The 20,879-nt window shown below is 32.3% G+C and overlaps 1 protein-coding gene and 1 long non-coding RNA gene across 4 annotated transcripts; one reads left to right on the top strand and one right to left on the bottom strand.

Annotated features, from left to right (window-relative positions):
- Nucleotides 1-18,925, bottom strand: LOC126915672 (nose resistant to fluoxetine protein 6-like). Of its 2 annotated transcripts, none has more exons than XM_050720543.1 (11): nucleotides 18,498-18,925; nucleotides 8,801-9,012; nucleotides 7,166-7,377; nucleotides 5,546-5,637; nucleotides 4,965-5,158; nucleotides 4,487-4,822; nucleotides 3,700-3,899; nucleotides 3,002-3,134; nucleotides 2,402-2,591; nucleotides 2,007-2,149; nucleotides 1-1,756 (listed from the first exon to the last, which is right to left on the bottom strand). In XM_050720543.1, the coding sequence occupies exons 1-11, from the start codon at nucleotides 18,766-18,768 to the stop codon at nucleotides 1,238-1,240; spliced, it is 2,502 nt and encodes an 833-aa protein (XP_050576500.1). In that variant the 5' UTR covers nucleotides 18,769-18,925; the 3' UTR covers nucleotides 1-1,237. The 2 variants fall into 2 exon arrangements, with proteins under 2 accessions (XP_050576500.1, XP_050576502.1); XM_050720545.1 differs by lacking the exon at nucleotides 18,498-18,925 and adding an exon at nucleotides 10,670-10,938.
- On the top strand, nucleotides 13,106-15,920 carry LOC126915673 (uncharacterized). 2 transcript variants are annotated; one of them, XR_007710290.1, is made up of 3 exons: nucleotides 13,106-13,262; nucleotides 13,559-14,496; nucleotides 14,578-15,920. It is a non-coding gene; the product is annotated as an uncharacterized LOC126915673 (long non-coding RNA). The 2 variants fall into 2 exon arrangements; XR_007710289.1 differs by having other exon boundaries at nucleotides 13,106-14,496.
- Nucleotides 18,926-20,879: the final 1,954 nt, after the last annotated feature.

The following is a 20,879-nucleotide window of genomic DNA, read 5'->3' as shown; positions in this document are numbered from 1 at the left end:
AAAGCGATCTAACAAGTTTATTCTTTCCTTAATTCCTGGTCATAATATAATCTATAATTAGAGTATTTAATATTAGTTGTAATACTGTACTTTGTACTGTATTGTCTAATTTTACTGACTAAAAGTTAAAAGTTAATAGTATGTATAATATCTGACTTAAATAGTATATGTTTTATAAATATTGGATAACAGGTTAACTGAATTTGTTAAAATTGATCTTAACGTCCTGAATTAACGACAACCATATAAAAGACCATTGTTCGTTATTAAGCAATATTATTAGTATACTTAATAAAATATTGAATTAGATAACATTAGCGAAATTGGAATACATAATTACGGTATTCACTGATTTGGCTAGATTTCCGAATTTTGAATGTAATACGTACACTTTCGATTTGAACTATAAAGCATAATGAAAAGTAACCTTACTGGCTTTTTATTTTTGTAAAAGTTCTATTTCTTTTTATAAACTGGCCATCGAGAAAACATCTCTTAATTACACTTAATGATAGTCGATGATTTCTCACAGCTAATTTGTACCTTTATTTCTTAACTAACCTTTACCCGTTCATATTAAATTATTATTTTCATGCCGATGGATCAACATCGGATTGTGAGAAGCACTTCGAACTGAATCTATAAGTACACAATGGAGTCAAATAATATATAATTATAAAAAAGATGATCCTCCGTACGATAACAAATTATTTTCTATAATGAGTCCACTTATATGAAATTTGGTGCAATGTTTGGAATGAAATAGACAAAGTATGTCAAATATGGTCCCAAGTTGTCCATCTAATCCCAACATTCCAGAACAAAGTAATATTAAAATGTAATATTGTAATGTATTATTAAAATGTGGTGTTAAAATAATGCACTAAATAGTTCTCAAAGATTCACTTGATAAAAACCACTAAACTTATCATTAAATCATACGAAGTCTTAATTTATCATCGTACGAAGAATCTTTATTTCTTAAGTCACACCACATACCTGACGATATTCCTTAATAACGACTAAGAAATACACAAAATACTTTGCAACAGACGAATATTCAAAGAAAAACTACGATATGGCTCTCACTCACTATCTACAGGGGTACCTGAATCAACGAATAGATATCACTATATCGATTATATAATTCCTTAAAGACGTTTCCCAATCTCGCCTCTATTCGCTTATAAACGCTTGACCAGCAAGCTGATTCGATATTACATTGGTAAATTGTCGATCAACTACTGGTGGCCTGATCCAATTCCCTGGATCCTTCTTTCCTTATGAACTCCTCGTTTACGATCGACTCGTAACAACAATCCATTCTTTCCTTTGTTCTAGATTTCGACGGTTGATCCGAGTCTTCGTCAAAAGCATTATTTTGATGAACATTTCTCAACTGTGCCCATGAATCGTTGTCTTCAGCTTTAATTACATAGATGAATGGACACTTGTCATCTTTGTCGTCAGATTTTAAATCCTGATCATATATGCTGTTTTTATTGGACTTTTGGTTAAAGGTGCCTTCACAATCCTGCGTAATTGCAGCAGAAGACTCTTCCGTGGAACGATAGATCTCTTTACTAGAATCGATAGAACCGAATATTTTTCCTTGGTTTATGTTCAAGGATTTTGATTGTCTTTGACGGTGAGAAAGAAAGGTATGATCTAACGTCATAAAAGGCATCTCGAAGCACAGTGTCCAAAGCACAGAAAGCAGTACCGTGAGGCAGACGTTGCTGAAGAAACTGCGAAGCTGCAAGTTTCGATAAATAATTAATTGCTTGCGTATAAAGTGAACTTAGGAAGATAGTTGCAATAATTTAAAATTTGATTTGGCCTTGAGTTTAATTTTTTTACGATCTTTGAAAATCTTTTATAGTATTTAAAAGTTGGATTTTAAATTAATCCAAGTTCAAACATAAATTACATCAAAGTTAAGAGCTTGGTAAATATAAAGTTAAGAACAGATCTATTTTAATGCATTTAAAGTTCAGATTACTTACAATTGCCATTGTTGAAATTATGCCCGGAGTTCGAACTGATCCAGCTTCTACTAAGAGAAATACATAATGGCACAGGTAAGCGCTGTAAGTTAACTTACTGAAGGGAACCCAACCCTTCCACGACAGAAATTGTTCCACAAAACCTTGCACAAAAGAAAAGTACAATTGATATCTCTATAATCACATGAATATATTTATCCCGTATTTTGTTTTTATAATTACTAATAATTAACAATTAATATCTCAAAATATGTGTAAGAAGTAGGAGGAAATGAAGTTTCATGCATATGTTTCTTCGCATAAATTTTCGCTATCGCACTTGCCATGCACTTATATTCTTACTAAATGAGTCATGTTCTGTTTAAATAAAAGATTAATACAAAATTAAATCTTACCACCGTAGCCATGAACGCAGCAAAAGATGAGCCAAGAAATAGAAAGAGCAAAAATTTGTCTGTGGAAACCTGCATAAAAACTGGCTTCTAATTCGTTATAAGAGTAGTCGTCGAAGTACATCCACCGAGGACATATGAATATGAATGAACCGCAAACTGCCGCTACCAGCCAACCGAAAATCACGTATATCTGCAGAAAATCATTTAGATTTAATTAAAAAATGTCGATTATGAAAAAAACGTTCAAATGTATTTTGCTACTATCTTTGATGAACACACATTTCATATGTCACGATCACTTTCTCTTCATTTCAGCGTAATATTCTTCTTCCTTCATTTCTAAATGAAGAAAACGACATTTAAGTTGGGCCAAGTAAATTTATGAAAAGTTTTAACAAAATGCTAAGAATACAAAATAAACTAAGGATAATACTTAAAAAGTTTATTAAAAAATAATAAATTAAATAGATATTTAAATAAATAGAAACACAAGATATTATTTAACTGTAGATTCCAAACAACACCCATTCAAGTTTGATAAAGTTCCATGATAAAATTATGCAATTATACTTATTAAGTAGAAGAACTTGATATACTTACATAACGAATCTTTACAACTCTTGATCGATTCTGATGCAACAAGTAACCAAGTGCCAGACCAATAATATAAGATCCGTATCTGTTGTAAACTTTTGTGTAAATTTGTATGAAAACATTGGCCACGTCCGTGTTACTAACAAAAACAAAAAATATGAAGATTAAATTAATGGTCCACTCGTTTAATTTTAATTTTGGTTTCAGTAAGATAATCTTGAATGGCGTATTATGAATACTTAATATCCCCTGAATCGTTTTATCGATGTTTACAGATCTATCAAAATATATTTTATATATCAAATAATATTTTGTAAATTTAAAAGTATCAATAATATTAAAGTACTGAGAATGACTATCAAACGTTCGAAATTTGAATATGACAAAGAAAGGACGCAGTGGAATATCTATTTCAAAGTAAAAAGTAGTCGTGTGTGGAATAAATCAGACGGTACAATACGGCGCGGCATAGTAACAAGATGAAAAGAAAAGAGAGATACAAGACGTTCCGAAAAGATTCTGTGAAACTTTAAAGGCATGTAATATTCGTTAAAATAAAAGTAAATGATTTTTATACACAAATATTTACTGATTATTTTCTTCATTGTAATATGTAAGATCTATTTAAAAAATTCGGTGCAACTTTTCGTGGACGCCATGTAGAAAACAGGAAGACAGTGAAAAAGGCAAATATCTACACTCACTCCTTGTAATAGAGCATAGTTCCACTAAGCCTGAGACTGAATGTTATTAGGAACGGTATTAGAATGGAGATAATTAGGCCTAACGCGAAAACGAGCCAGAAGAAGATTTTTCGCGTGAACTTGAGCATAGGATACAAGAAGATCGGTGACAGCCAGACGAGTTGCATATCGGTCGCCAGATACCAAGACTGAGACATGCACTAAAAACAGAAGTAAGAAATAAGCAATTATTGGACAAGCTATTTCTAAATTTCTCGCGTGTAACATTTTTTTATTATAAACAACTCGAAATAAGAATATTTATTAAATGGTAGTACGATAAGTGATTAAATAAAATGTAATAATACATTTTGTTACAAAATGCTCGAGTGCTTAGTTCAAAGTAATTATCTGTCATGCAACATACTTAGGGAGCTATGCCAGATAACAAGCAAATACATTTCTTCGTAATTGAGATTAAGAACATTGGAGGTTCAAGAAACGAATAAAAAGATTAAAAATTGAATTCAGTAAAAAACGTGAACATCGTATCTAAATGCGATAGAATTTTCTTTGAAATTTGTAGTTCAACGGCAACATGCAATAACAAATTTTAAGTTTCAATCTTCCATTATTAAACAACATACTTCGATAAAAAGATCGATCAGTTAAATAATTCAAATCGATCTAAAGTACATGGTAGTATGCGCTTCATGCAGAATACAAAAAATTCTTCTATAAATAACTATTCGTTGTTCCATTAGAAAGTGTACACACAGTAATTGCATCATTACTAAACTTCACTTACAATTCTAGATAGATTGATATAATTATTCAAGTAGAGCAGGTTGATCCACCAGTTTTCTTGACAATAATCTCTATTAGCTCCGACCCATTGATCCCAATAAGGGCCTGAGCCAACTTTGTAAAACAAGGTGGCATAAAATCCGATCATCATGGCGTATGCCGGGGTTAATCTTAAATAACGGTGGAGATAGAGGCCAATTACGTCGAAATAGCCTTGTGAATTTTTCTCGCTTTTTCTTAGGACCGTGTATGCCATTAGAACTCCACTTATAAGGAAAAACGTGTCGGTGATGATATTTGCATTGAGTACTAACATGTTGGCCCAATTTGTATGCATCTTGGAAGATAAGACATTAATTTGTTGAAAATTATAAAATTAGTTGGCGTATTTTAAATTTATTATATACTTGTATATGATTACGTCATATAATTTTTGTTTTTCAATTTAGACATCAATAGAACATTTATAATCTTTTTACCTGTGGAATTTCGCTCAAGTTCATTTTAACACCAACCACCTCTATATAATGAGTGTGACCATAAATGATCCAACAAATACTGATATAGCGCAATCCATCAAGGCATTTGATTGAATCACGGTGTCTGTCCGTTTTCAACAAATTTTTTCCATTCGTGTAGATGGAGAACGAAGTTAGAAGAACATGTCTTTTATCTAAACATACATAGTGTGCAACGTTATTTGCATATAATAAATAAATAAATACATAAATTTAAAGCTTAATTCAATTATTTCACTGCATCCAGTTCTATTTATTTCATTTTTTTACAAAGTATGAAGAAGATTAAAAGAATATCGGAAATCGACACTTATCAATCAACAAGAGCATCGATAAAGCTCTTATGCAAGACAAATAAAGTGTCCTTAACACTGATCTTTATCGCGCGATCAAGAATCTTTATCGGTCATATGCGATGCAATCTCGCAACCGATCTTTTCCTGAGTTCCTTCTTCTGGAATCGTAATAACAACAAGATAAAGCGATCAAATGATGAATTTGCAGTGAATTTTCATTTACGTAACAGAACGAACACAACTCACCTTTTCGGTTCAATGTACTCAGATGGCCTTGTTTAGCGATGTCGTAACTCGTGCTGGCAATTATGATTACCACGAATATCGTCAGGATCGATCTGAAATTTGATATGACCCATATTAACGTGCAAGTCACGGAACAGGTGGATAGGTATACGTATATATAAAAACATTATTTGCACGATCTTTAATCTTAATTATGTTAATTTAATAATAATAAAAGAAATTAAAGTTGTTTCTGCAAAATTATGAAAAAAATATAGAATTCTGAATTTGTACAATTTGTAAACTATTACAAAGCTAAATTTATCTTTAATCTTTTCTAATCTTTTCTAATCTAAATTAATCTTTTAGCAAAGATTATCGAGTTTTAATTTGGCACATAATTTTATTTTCTAATTATCTTCATTTTGAACCAAATACTTGCTCATTTTTTTAAATATTTAGTTATTTAGTTATTAATAATTAACATTTCTAAATATGTTATCTCTTTTTTTTTTAAGAAACTATGTCCTGGAACAAACAATTTATTTCTTTGCATGTTACCGCTGGACGCCTTTGGTTTTTCAGATATTCAGAAAGTGAGTCGATACCACTACAGTGAATTCTGCCCACATGTGTGTATCTGTGACACAGCTACATAGTTACAAGTATAGCCGACATGTTCGCCTCTTCGTTCGCCGCTTGTCGATCCGTTTACATTACTTTACATTCATCAGCCATTGATCTCTTTATCTTTGTACCATATTTTACGAATCTAAATAATCATTCACAACTGCACGTACAAGACTGGAAGAAATATCTTCAAAAGTTTGATCCGACGAGAACACGATTTTGAGAATCGAACAATTAAATCCTTCGATATCATGGCTAAGATGGTTTCCTATTTCAGATAATAACAATAAAATATAAAGTTCAATATGTATTGTAATTATGTTATTATCTATCACCAGACCGTTAAAGGTAATTATTTTTAGTAAGCAATTGTGCATAAAGCTGTAATACGAAGAATCCGTAGGATAGCCAAGCTCATCCAGACTTCGTTTATGTATACTACAAATAAATAAAAGATAAGAATTAGGTTTGGCTTTTTAACTCGGCCGCTACGAGGCAGCCGACGACCAATACTAACGCGTACGTTATTACCGATGCACAATTGTAAGCAGAATTCACCGAGTGTAGTAGTATCAACAGTTTTTTGCGAATATCTCGGAAACTAAGGCCGAACGGCGGTTACATGTATAGGAAAAAATTGTTTAGAATGGTGCCCGGGTTAACATAGTAAAAAATCATCGAAATCCAAGATAGCTAAAATTTCCTAAATGCATTGTAAAAATATTTATGGTTTATAATAATCATACATTTTATTTCTCGATTATCCTAATTCAATATTATTCTGAGAAAGGTCCGATAAGCATACCTTGAGTCAATACCGTAAACAATAAAAGTTACGGTACTTTTACGTAACAGAGATAAAATTCTAATTGAGAAGTTTGCCGTGCAATGCACGCGTTCAGCCTTGCCCTCGAAGCAGCGAGCAAACAACGATGCCACCACGGTCTTAAGTTACTGCGAAAACTGCCGCGCCGCGTGTTGGAACACGATAATATGCGCAGATCTACCTACATGTAAACCCAGTCAGTTACGTCGAAGATCGGCCGATCCATTTCTGCGGTGCGACACGATACCTTTATCACCATATCTACGCGTTCCTCCACCTTCAGAGGGTCGAGGCCAAGCTCGAGCGCCTCCTGGATTTCTGTGTGGTTGCAACTCGATGGAACGCACCACATCCACTTGTAGTTCACTGAACGTCCCGATTTCCATTTCGTATATCCCTGAATCAAACAGAACGAATATTTTATTGCAATGGAGTAAGTGAAGGAGAATAAAAATAACTTCTCATTTGGCTGCCATTCTTAACTCTTTGAGATATGAGACACGAAACAAGAGTGGTTAGGAGATCTCATGATTAAACGAAAATTTGGATCTGTTTGATAAACCTGAGAAACCCATTAAATATTGCTGATAGCAGTACTTCCAACTTGAAGATCGGTAATCTCGATGTGATAGACGCTGAATGGTACGATAACGATAATGATTAAGATCGAATAATGATAACGCTTTCGAGCAATGACCGATAAACTGTTAAATGAATCAAAGTTGCGTGTTATCGTGGTGAAGAATAGAGTCTGATATTATTGTCTTGGTATCATTTTTTAAACTTTATTCTAGATTTTCGAAAATTTGTTTGCTACCTGTTGTTTGTCATTTAGATTCTAGATCATGGGTTCCCAAAGTGTTAAATATTAAAATATGAGAGTAGTTTACACATTTATTTCTTAAGAAATTCTTGAGTTTTACTCATTAAAAATTGTCAGTCAATCTTGCCTAACTAACTAACTAAGTCTAGTTTCTCTCAACTCGCAGATTTATATCAAATTAGTTTTGAATTGCTTATCAATCAACTCTTTTTTGACAGCAATTACATTTCGTTTAATCTTGGAGAAAAATTACCGTTTTCGCAAATGGGTCTCGACCCATAAAAATTTGGGCAGCCTTCGTCTAAATAATTATAACATATTCATATACATATGTGACTTTAAAATCATTAATTTCATTTTAGTTTCAAATTAATCACTCGTTATCGCTTCATGTCGTGTCAATGCAAGCCACACTCATTATTAATTATACATTAATAACTCAACTACGAAAAGACTTTTAGACAATGTATATCATAATAATTGTACTTACACGAATAATGTAAATTAATATATTCTGCTAAAAAAATTTACTAAAGAGGTATTCTATTTATAAAGATGCTTTTTGATCAATAAATAAATAAGTACATATATCTTTTTCCACGGGCGAATTTCTTCAAAAGCAGCCTCAATATGGTATGTTTCATGCTACCGAGAATTACATAACATTTTTTGGAGTAATTTCAGAAACACGACGTAATTGCGAAATCTTGGTCATAACTTGATTGAGCGTTTGCAATATATCCAGTAATAAATTCCGATTACTTCAGTTAATTTTTGACAGAAAAAAACATTCCCACTCTTATAACTTTTGTTTAATAATATTTAATTTTAATTAATTTAATTTTTATTAATTATATATAATTTTTCATGCTAAAATTTTCCTAACTTCAACTTAAAAAGGAAACTGAAATGAATTATTTTACATATATTTTCTAAACGTTCAAAAATTAATTTTTCTCTGCAAGAATTAATAGACTAGAACTAGTATTTTACTCACCGAGGCGACGGCTATATTCAGAAGCAGATCACCCATATCAGGCTGGTGTGGTTTACCGTTGTCCTTGGCGATTTCGAAATTCACCGTGGCACTGCACGCCTTCCCGGTGAATCCGTATTTGCTTTTCACTTGTAGACACTCGTCGTAATTGCCTAACTGCTGGTAATTGCCCGTGATTATACCCAGTGGAATTTTCACAGAGGCGTCGTACACTAGAATCCACAGAAAGCCCCTTGTATTTTTCTCTGTATTCTTTTCTTTTTTCAAATTTTCTTTTTCTACATTTTCTTGTGTTTTTCATATGCTATCAGTGAAATAGTTGTACTCGTTCATATTTCTATAAATAAGTTTAAAAAAATGGAACTTAGGAAGAAGATTTGTTTCATCTGCTAAATATAGCACAAAATAAATTTTTGTATTTCACGCTATCTGATTACCATTAATGTTAGATTGTTTTATCTGCTAAATATAGCACAAAATAAATTTTTGTATTTCACGCTATCTGATTACCATTAATGTTATAATTGTGTATTTCTATATACGTATGAACGCTAATGATGTATATTTACATCGTCTTCTTCATAACATCTTTCGTTTCGTTTAATCCTTTAGATAATATCTTCATCGCTTATATTTTCATGTTATTTCATAATTTTTAGGAATTTCTACAACCTGATATATTATTTAAAATTATTCGAATTTTTCGTTTTGAAAGGTTGCGTTGACGTGAGGAATTAGTTAAATGTGTTTCTTTACTGCATAACATTAGACGGATAAACAAATCTTAAGTTTAAATGAATAACCGTAAATTATCAACTATCTTATTAATATATGTCGTGAAACGTGATTCTGTTAGAGGACATGCCTGTAACAGGTTTCTTTCTCTAGTAACACTCATCACTTATTAATCGTTTGTTTGTCTTTCGCGTGTACTATTTTAATTGTGCATTTTTTTCCATCTGACAATAGCGCTTTATCCAATATCTATTCATTCTCAAACGCGTTTCGAAATCAAGGTGTACATCCCACGTTTCATCTACTTAAATGGTTAGTAGATACGTTGTGATTCTCTCGATAAATTACTGCCATACGAGTGCATGCTCATCTTCGCCGCCAATATTCATTTTAAAGTTGGTAAACAGAATGCAATCTCGTATTCACTACAGATCTTTGAAAAGCAAACATAATTTGACTACCAGAAATTAAATGTTCTAATTTGCATTCATTTTATTTTTATCTACATTCACTGATGTATAAATTGAGAATTGGTTGATTAATATGTCGAAATGTACATTTGAATTGTTGTACCACATGGTAGACTGTGGAAAAAATAAATGTATATGTAAATTCGGAAGAAAAAAACAAATATGCGTTGAAAATTATGAAACAAAGTACATAAAGTGAATAACCTCAATTATGAAGAAGCACATCGTATTACCACGGAGATACACCTGGAAGTCCGGAGGTATTTACTATAACCTATCACATGTGTATGTATGATAAAATCGAGACACGTGTGAGATCAAATGCAATCATGCTTCTTTTGAACTACTCTTGCCCACAATTACTTGAAACAAGGGCGTTAACGTCTGTTAATTTGTTTTTATTATTAGACAAAATATTCTGTTACAACTTTTATACGCTTTACCGTTTAATTACACGTTTTGAAATTAGTGATTGATCAGTTGAAAATCAATTTTTTAAGTTAAAAATACGTTTTAACATAAAGATTTGCAATTTATTTATATAATTTACATCTACAACAATCGTGCTAATCTTAACCTCCAAATTACAATTATTAAAAAAAATCGTGAAAATAGCAATTCCTACACTATTTTCCAAAACGTACTTTTTTATTCTTAACTTTACCTTTCAATTCCATCTAAGAAATTTTTCATCATTAGCACATGTGTGTATCTGTGAGAGAATTAAAACTATTATAGCAAACTCAATGTCGACACCTCTCTTACACGGAAGTAAGATAGCCGAGAAACACACGGGAACTGTAATCAGTGTGGGTAACGCGTGAATTGCGAAACAGGTCGGCCGATAGGGATAAAAGGAAGAAAAAGTTACGCGATAGAGCGGATTTTTCATTGATGTTCGATAGCGAGGACATGCCGGCTACTCGCAAACAACCGTTATGCGAGTTATACGATTATACAGTGTCATTTATCTAAACGAAGTGCATCGATATACACAACACACGTTCGTAGCGTGTAAACATATGTCATGTTACATAAAGTAATCAGCTCAGAGACGTTGCGCAAAGCTGAAGTCGCAAAATTCTCGCTGTTTTTTCTCGTGAGAAAAACACACTATTCACAGAAGACATTTACCTCTACTCATATTCCATATATGCCATTGCAATATATCAATGTAAAAGTATCTATTGTTATATGACTTGTTCAACTCCAGTTTAATTACAATTAAAGGGCTGATAACAGCGACCCTTATCAATGATGAATATTTCGTTGCAAAAAATTGAAATGTACGGAACAGAAATTAAAGATACTAAAGTATTCTTTCGTTTTTCCGAAAAAGCCATATATATAAACAAGGGTCATTTTTATTATGAATGCCTCAATTATAATATACTAAAACTCAAGCACTTCCGCTTATTATCTAGTTATATTTCTTTAATCTAAATTATGATGCAAATTAACAGTGACTACATGTATATTTTAAAGGATCTTTTGATGAAAATTTTCCGTCAGTAAACGCGTCAGCTTCAAAGAAATCCACACAGCTGTGTCTTTTACCTTTCGCAGAACCTTGAAGATAGTTCATTCAACAGATTCTATTAGTAACCTTCAACCGCAAATTTCGATGAATCGTTGTAATTTTATTGTTCGTGAGTAAACTTTTGTTTCTCTTATTACGAGGAATGTCTTTTGACGAAAAATTCGTGATGTAAGAGAGTAAGGTTATGAAAGACAAAAAGATCGAGCAAAGTATAGTGGATTATGTTATAGAAATAAGAAACTTTGATCTGAAGTAAAAGAATTTTAAGATATGTCGAAAAAATTATAAGACATTTAAAATTAATATAAAATATTTGAAATATTTAAAATTATTAAACATATAAAACTATTGAAATATATTTACATGTGACTCTGAAGCGATTTTTATTTTTATTTTAGATATTTTATCCGGACCCAGATATAAAAAATAGAATATTTAAAAAAATTTTTTTAGTTTTTTAAAAAATTTCTAGTTCATTGAACTATACAATAATAAGAAGAACGTTCTTATTTGCAACTCTAGCAAGAAACTGCGGAAAGAAATTAGAGAAACAATTATATTTTTCTTAGAAGCGACAAGGGTTAATAGCATCTCGGGAATAGGCTGATTGTTTAAGCGCGTATTTACAATGAATTAGCATTCTAAGGTCGCGAGTTCATTTGCTTCCCCATCGATACTTCATCGATGACAGCTGAGCCACGTTCTCAGTATCGCTGTGAGAAGTATTCTTTTTCGAGCGATTCTTGCGGAAAATTTCCCAGATAATCGTGAACGCGAGCTACGACTGACATTTGACATGGCAGATCCTTGCAATTTTACGTCTTCAATGCGCCACTGTATGCCATATGTATGCGTCTTTATGCGTGCCGGATCTATTGCGTTTCAAACGTACGCACATTTTCCTCTTCTTCGTTGGAAAATAGAAGTTTGTTCGGTCAATGGCGTTGTAAAAGCTTAAGAAAAGCTCTAAGAGATATTTTATGATCTCAAACGATAATAACCTTAAAAAGTATGTATACCTAAGTAGTATCGAAGCTATGATTTTAAATTACAAAGAATTCACTTTGTTCCTTTTATATCTTTTAGTTAACATACATATCACTAAATTGAAGCTTCAGATAAAAAATTCTTTTCGAAGAATCTCTACTTACTACTTCGTATCATGATAATTTAACATCTCTGCCATTTTATCGTATTTAATAGTTCTTTATTTTAGTCAGTGACCATGATGAAGCTCTCGCATGATGAAAGATTTTTAATATTGATTTTGATGAAAGATTTTTTTTCGTTTCCTCATCTTTTAACAGGTCAATCATTCTTTCTTTGATTCTACGAAATGAATATTACCAGATGCCGATTCAGAAGGCAATCGAAAATGTTTTTGCGAAAGAACTCGCATAAAAAATCGAGAATCAAGTTACATATGTCAAGGTAATATTTGTCAAGGTAACAAAATGATAAATGTCAATGCTGTCAATCTCGAGGTTACAATTCAGAAATCTTCATATTCAATTAATAGATGAAATTATTGAAAAAATTCTCTTTTGAATATTAGGCAAATATTTTCCGTTAAGAGAACACAAGAAATGATTCATCGGCTATGGCGATGTAATAATAACATTAGAACGTGCCAGTAGTCGTATCAGAGCTATTGAAACAGTGCTTCGAACCGTTAGCCGTTTGGTGGTAGCGCCATAAACGAATAAGAGTAAAGAAGGTACGCAAGAGATTCATTAAAATTTCACAGACTCTGCAATTGGATAACAGTAATCAGTGAAACGTGTGTCAAAATGATATGGTATTTTAAACAGATAACCTTAAACTCAATGGAATATGCGCCTACATTATGTCTCTTTGTTTATGATTATATATGAAATTAGAATGAAAATTTTTTACAACAAATTTTTTCTAAAGAAAAAGAACTATTACATTAAATCTTGAACAATAGTGCGTGTTATTAATGAACATCATAATCAAGAAACAACGTGTCAAAATAAAGATTCTTTTTTACAGTATCATTAATGGATAATGATATCGGAATCTTTAAATGGTGCGGCAAAATGACGTTTTCTAGTTGTGATACCACAGATAATGGTATCAGAGTTGGCAAACAATGCAGCTATAATATCACTAATGAACATTAAATTGAAAAAAAGTATAATCAATTATGCTTAGAACGAAGCTTCACATAAAAACAATTTTCAGTTTGTTAAGATAAAAATCAGTTTTAGGAAACCAGTCGGTAAGAATAAAATAATAATGACAATAATAGATAAAGCTCAATATTCTCAACAATTCTTATTTATAAGTACATGTGTACTAAGCACTATCGTGTAAGAAAAGTCTAAGAATGGATCGGAAAGAGAAAAGATTGATCGATCATCGGTCAGTGAGCAAAAAGACCAGCTTTGATACACAAGGACGGTCATCGCCACAGACGTTATTCCTTCGTGACCCAGTTTGTGTTCGCCTCATGACGCACATTCCAATTCACCGACGTTCAGAAACACTTCTTTTTCCTCATTCAATTCCCTTTCTTCATCCTCTACATTTCCTTCTATGAGTCCTCGATAGTTCACTAACATTTCGCCAGATGACGTCACTAGTAACTACCATTTCTGTACAAACTTAATCACAGGTTAACACCACTTAACGTCTTAACAGATTCGCCGATAATTATGTGAGATCTTGAAATACAAAATCATAGGATTCTGTGATTAAGACAAAGGTAAGAATTTAAAAAGAAGTTAGAATTTAGAAAGAAGTAATACCTTTTATTACCATTATTAATAAACATGAGAATTTTATTCACTAGCTTATTTTTGAAAATTGTAGCAATATAGCAACAGTCGTAGTAGATGAGGAAACGGAATTCTCTTTTAATTTGATTTTTATCAAGATATATGTTTTGAAAAGCATTCAAAGTAGTTTGTTGCAGAGATAAATACAAGGTTGTAAGATAGAAAAATGCGTAACGATACCATACGACGTGACTTAAGCCTATAAACATTACGTGCATTTTCTTTGTTTAGGTCGAAGTCCTGACTGGGAAAACAGAAATGTACTGTCATCTGTTACGTGAACTAATAATAACTATTATTGTCGATATTGCGCAATCGGATCTGATTATTCTTTGTTGCGGTCGTTACTGATAGTTTAATTACATCAATAATTTGACGGACGATTAATTTGGAGGTAAGCGATTTAGATTGTGTTGGTTTGTAGAAATTTTTTATTTCGAGATTAGTAATAGGAGATTATGAGGATTAGAGGGGGATTAGTGAAGGACTAATTTATCAAAGAATTGGTTCAGGTAAATTGATCAAAATATAACTATCTTTCTCACACGCCTAACAAATCCTCCATTAAAACATGTGTTACGGACATATGAGGTTATCTTACAGTTCTTCCAGTCGACTTCGACATCGCGAAAATAAAGTGACTTACGAAGATCTGTAAATAAACGTGCAATGTTATGACGTAATTGTAATCGCGATAGATTCATCATCTTTTCTTTGCTCCCGCTTCACGTCAATATCAACATTGTATCATCGAATTCAGATTCCGAGCATCCATCATCAATGTTCATATATTGCTCAAGGATGATTTTGTTAATCTCCAAGACGTTGCAGCAACACGATTTTCATGGTCATTTATTTTTGCACCCCATTAGATTTTAACTTTCTTGCACAATTTAACTAATATTACTAATGAAATTTTACAAGCCTTAGGTTAAAAGTTACGAATATCAATAAGTTAGTTTGCGTCATAGCTACTTATTTACAAATTATTTACAAAATCTACAACCAACAATTCGTAACTCGTCAATTCACTACTATTATTAATTGGTAAATTATCATACAAGAGTCATATACAAAATGTTGATATAACGGAATAAAATAGAGAAACCCAGAAATCTAAGAAAGTAGGAATGTACTAAGTAGGTTGAAAATTTTATTGTCATTTAAAAATAATTTACTACATTTAATTCTATGAATGGAATTTTGTAAATATGGAAATAGAAAGAGAAACTAACAAAAAAATGACTTATATAATGAAATAGTTGTATGGAAATAAATTTGTACGTTATACAACATGAGATGTCATACAACATGTAACGAATATCAACGCAACGCATTATGTCTGATTATGTAATTAATGCGATCTTTTGAGGACATTATCATCTGCGAAAATTTTTAGCTTATCTTTGTATTAATGAATTTACGGGTCAGCGAAGCGCAGCATAATTAAGTCGACATGAAAATAAGACTAACAAACATTGTTTTTCATCATACAATGTATTGTTTTAATTTCTCGGCATAATTTCCTTATGTTATATCGATTTCATTAATTGAATTACAATCAAAGATGTAAACACCGCTACATTAATTTTTCATTTTTCATTACCAGCTGAATTAATGATTGATATATTCTGTACACAAATAATTTATAGAGACAAATTTTGTGACATTTTCATGAAAGGTACGAAAAACAGAAGTGCGGAAAATATGGCAATTATCGACGTTGACCGTGACGAACCGGGAGAAATGATTAATTGCTATCTAAAATTAATTGAGTTTCTTTCTTTATGGCAATTACGTGATTCAACAATGATCACTTTACGTAACGCCATTTGTTATAATGATGTTGTAGCGATTACGTGCCTGTCCCATGTCTACTGGCAGCAACTTAAGGTCAAGTTTAAATATTGACTAACAATTATCATGAGAACTATCGTCAGATTATTTAGTATTTTAGTGATTCTTTTGATTCATGGCATACCTGGAATCTTGCACAATAAGTTATTAATTATTAATATTAATAATTTTACAAGTTATAAGTTATAGACTCCTTTTTCACAATTTCACAATTTTAAGTCAAATATAAATATTATCGTAGTTCAATCGTACAAAAAAACTTAATTTGAAAAATTTATTCTTTATCACAAATAAATGTAATTAGCAATATACCCAATTTGAACGAAAGACACATTTGAAATCGTTTGGCTGAATGATTAGTGTCTGGGTTTCGAAATAACATTTCTAATTCGAGGGAATCCCCTTAATTTTTCTATCGAAACAACATTGGTCATCCGCCCAGGCTCCTTTCACTCGGTCTAGACACTCGATTTCTTTCTTTTCTAATTGTCAGAAAGAATCGTTCATCCTTTGTAGATTGAAGAAAAAGTGACATATGGACAAAATGTCTGTCTAATTCTTAAATTGAAACATATTCGCTGCAGGTGAACGACCTGTTGCACCTCGATTGAAAGGAGAAAGAAAGAGAGTCGTCTCGATCCAGTTTCTCGATCTCCTTTCGAATTCATTCGATACTTAAAGGAGATCAAAAATTAATCATGATACTTGTAAATATATAAATACATACTATGTACCAATCAAAACTTCGTCCTTATAAGGTCATGTAATTTGAAAATCTCACTACACTTTTTAAATTTTGTTTTATTCGCTTTGCATATTGTATATTGTACATTGCATTGCTGTATCAAACTACATTTAATCCATTTTAACTTATTCCTCGTTCCATGTTGTGCAAAATTTACGTGTTTTAATCTTCCATATTACATTTGAACTACTACGAAATGTACATGATTTTCTTGCCTGATTATGTAAATTAATCACTCACTCAAATTCATAAACTTGCTACTAACTTTCGTTATTCGTTACTTCATTTCCATAATTTAGCTTCTTCCAGAATTAGAAATCGCTTACGTAACCTTAAATTACATGTAATTAGTGATATTTATTTGTGTTTATCGAACAGTGTTATCTACCATCGATTACTGTTGTGATTTTCACGTAGTTTTCACTCTATATTCATGGAATAAATAAATGAGAAGATATTAGTTATAATCAATGAAGATTAGTGATATTTAATAATTAGTAAAGTTACCTTTATATTACGTTATAAGTAATTCTTCTATAGAATTTTATGTTACTTAGTAGTGTCATCTACTATAAGCTATTATTGTCATTGTAATTCAATTAAAAGTAAAATAATTGTCATCCTTTTACCTAAATAAATAATTACTAAATTAATCAAATAAATACTATTGATGAATGGCGATTTCTGTCAATTCTTGTCCATTTCGGAGGTCTAAAAACGTTCCCAACATAGCCGCCATCGTGCGCGCTTCAGTACCGATTCAGAAGTGATTGAGTCACAGTCAATATTTGAAATAAAAGAATGTTAAATTTTATAGGGTTACTGCAAGACGATGCATCGCTCTTCTATGGCAAGCCTTGTGAAATGTGCGGATGTTGTACATATTTAGTAGAAAGCATCGAGTGCATGCGCGCGCAACACATCCTGCGCACGCATTTTACCCTTACAAAAATCCCGCCTTAGCTTCTTACGTAGTCCCTCCCCGAATTTATGGGAACTTTGGAGCTTCGAGATTTACATTAATCGTCATTGATGAGCAAAACCGATAATACGCAGTGAATGTAACGATAATGATGTGTACATTTAGCATACGCTTATCAATCTATTATTGATAAATGTCGATAGATACACGAATCGATTTCATTTCCCGTATTATTTTAGGCAATCATTAAATCGTTAATGTCCTGAAGTATTGATAGAACAGTTAGTAAAACTTTTTCTTAAGGCAAAGATCTCTGAATGATGTGTTTCAACGTTCTCTTAAAAGATTGGGATCAAATCTAATGCCCTTCCCTATATGAGTCACTATTGTTTTTCTATTATTTTCAACGATTAGTCATCTATTTTTAACTCATAAAAACTAGGCGTACAAAATACATTTGTTTTAAGAGTTATGTTGGAATCAAGCCTGTTATACATATATAAAACTGGAACATTAGAATTAACCCTAACAATGTCAATTAAATCATTAGATTGTTAAACAAAATCATTAGACAGAATGAAACACAAGAAATTGAGATAAGTAAAAAAACTAACAAATTGGACTTACTCTGAAGAGCCCACGGCGTGTACTGACTGAGCTCCTTCAAGTAAAGGGCGCTGTCCCGGAGACACTCTTCTGATGCACCATCGGAGGGTGCGAAGGGTTTTGAGAGAAAATCCAGCAACACCGTTTCTGGTTTATCAACCGCTCCCGTTAACTCACCAAATCCGACCGACAATAACAATAGAAGCCAAAAACCAACGAACGAGGTAGAGGAGCCCGGCTTATAACTGAGAACATCGAATTTACAAAGTAGAAAATTACCGATGAATTCCATAATGACGGGTGGTTAGGCGTAAGTTAGCACACGTGTCTTTTCGGCCGAAGCACGTGGCGTACGCGGTCACGTGTCCACTAGTGGCCTAGGTGTACACGCGTAAAAGGAGCGTAAGAGACGCTGAAACGTGAACTGTACGTTCTGTCAATCGCTGGTGCATTTATATATTGCTCGAGGCGCTGGCACGATGATGGGGGTAAAAGCATTCGACTCAACGATGGGCACCTCTTATCGATGCGACCGGAGGATTACGCGCACTGTAATCTGTCTCTCTTCCAAGGAATACGACAAGGAAGGAAGAAAGATCGAACGAAGAGTCATGAAAAGAGTTGACTTTGACTGTTTACTCCCGACGGACGAGACTTTTTCTTCCTTTCCTTCCTTCCCCGAACAAGATTTTTTGTTTACTTGTTTATTTACTGGGTTAAATTTAATGAGATAAATACAGTAAAAGTTAAATATAGAATTTCATCAATATAGCTTGCTAATCAAATTTAGAAAATTTCATAACAATTATATAGGAACTTAATATGATTTAAAAAAAACTTCCTGAGGAACTATCAGCCAAATCATAATATTTTTATAATATGCATTTTCTTTAAGATACAACATCCCAAAAGTATTTTTAATTTTATAACGTATCTGTACGTTAATCATTGTAATTGGATATTTCTAATTTTCATGTAGATCATTGCGATTCCCTGTTCTATTTTCATCTGTGATACAGAAGATAATGTATTTGAAAATAACGTTTATTTTTATTATTTCCAATTGACCTTTGAGAGTATGCAGTGCTAATATCGGGATAATAACATCAACTTAGAAGCTTGTACACACACTCATGCATATTCTTCCTAACCTAATATGATCTTGAACATACTCGTGAATGTTACACAGATTATTAATTCTTACATCTCTCTCTTTATAGTTTAAGAATTAATTGCATACGGTTCAGTAAGCTCAGTTATTCAGGCTCAGTTACTCAAGGAGGACCAACGGAACCACAAAGTAGCTATAACCCAATGACAAGGATAAGTAGGTCGTACGTTTATGTGAACCTTTTTTATTGTCTCTTTTTAGTATCGAATACTTTCTTAGAGTGGACCCGAAGTAATAAAAGAATATCCCGTTTATTATATTTTACATACACAAACACGTAGAATTTGATGGTGACGTTTGGTTAACTTTACTGCTACTTTCTGACCATTAGCGAACTAACCTGTATCGAGTCTTTCGAATTCCTTTCGACAACTATACTATAGATATCTTATAACTAAATTGCCAATTTTTATGTATTTATGGGAAATCCAAAAACTTACGAAATTTGTCTGCACCTTTTTGCAGAATAATTTAACTAATATTATTAATGAATTTCCAAGTTACAGATTATAGATAGGATAATAATATTAATTCAATTGGCTCTGGCATGCTTAATAAAAAAAAGACGACACACCAAACGTAAAATCAGAGGATAGATATTATTATAGAAAATTTCGATTGTAGAGAAAAATATCACGACTCGACAAACTCTATCAGTCAAGTTTATTTATACAGAAAAACTCAACGTTCGAAGATAATTGTGGAAAGAAAAATATAAGAAAATTGTAGCATTACATAAACCTGTGGAATTGGCACATGTTTAGAGTGTAATTGCCGTATACAACTAGAGGAAAATATCGGAAAAGTTCGCGACAAGTTCACTGACCGAAATCACGTGTACCAGGGAATGTTTCTGGTGGGAAAAAAAGGAAGTCAACGTGCTGACGTTCTAATTGGAAAATGGCGAATGACGTAGGTATAGCGCCGAAGCGGAAACGTGGTGAAATGGACGCGCGCATATCTAGGGAACTAGAATAGAGAGGGGTGAGATGAATCCCCTTCTTTTCTCAAGTGAATCACTGGGGATAGTATCCCGAAACTTAACTTGACCATAGAGAAATTATGGTTGAATGGAAACCTAGCGTGATCGATGTGGTTTTTTGATACCAATGACAGGTATAATCTTATTCGAATGACGAATAAGTTTTCATTCGAACAAGAATTTATTATGGAACCTCTGGTACATCTGATATAGAATTTAGGACGGCTTTGATGACTTACATATGGAAATC

This window comes from Bombus affinis, chromosome 4, assembly GCF_024516045.1.
Source record: "Bombus affinis isolate iyBomAffi1 chromosome 4, iyBomAffi1.2, whole genome shotgun sequence".
NCBI classification, from domain to species: Eukaryota; Metazoa; Arthropoda; class Insecta; order Hymenoptera; family Apidae; genus Bombus; species Bombus affinis.
Note: the sequence above shows the minus strand (reverse complement) of the source record. Positions and strands in the feature narration are given on the sequence as shown.

Coding starts and splice junctions, on each gene's coding strand:
- LOC126915672 (XM_050720543.1), bottom strand. CDS start 18,768: ATGGAATTCATCGGTAATTTTCTACTTTGTAAATTCGATGTTCTCAGT. Junction 3,135..3,699: donor ACTATGCTCTATTACAAGGA/GTGAGTGTAGAT, acceptor TGTTTTTGTTAG/TAACACGGACGTGGCCAATG. Junction 2,592..3,001: donor GAGTTGTAAAGATTCGTTAT/GTAAGTATATCA, acceptor GATTTTCTGCAG/ATATACGTGATTTTCGGTTG.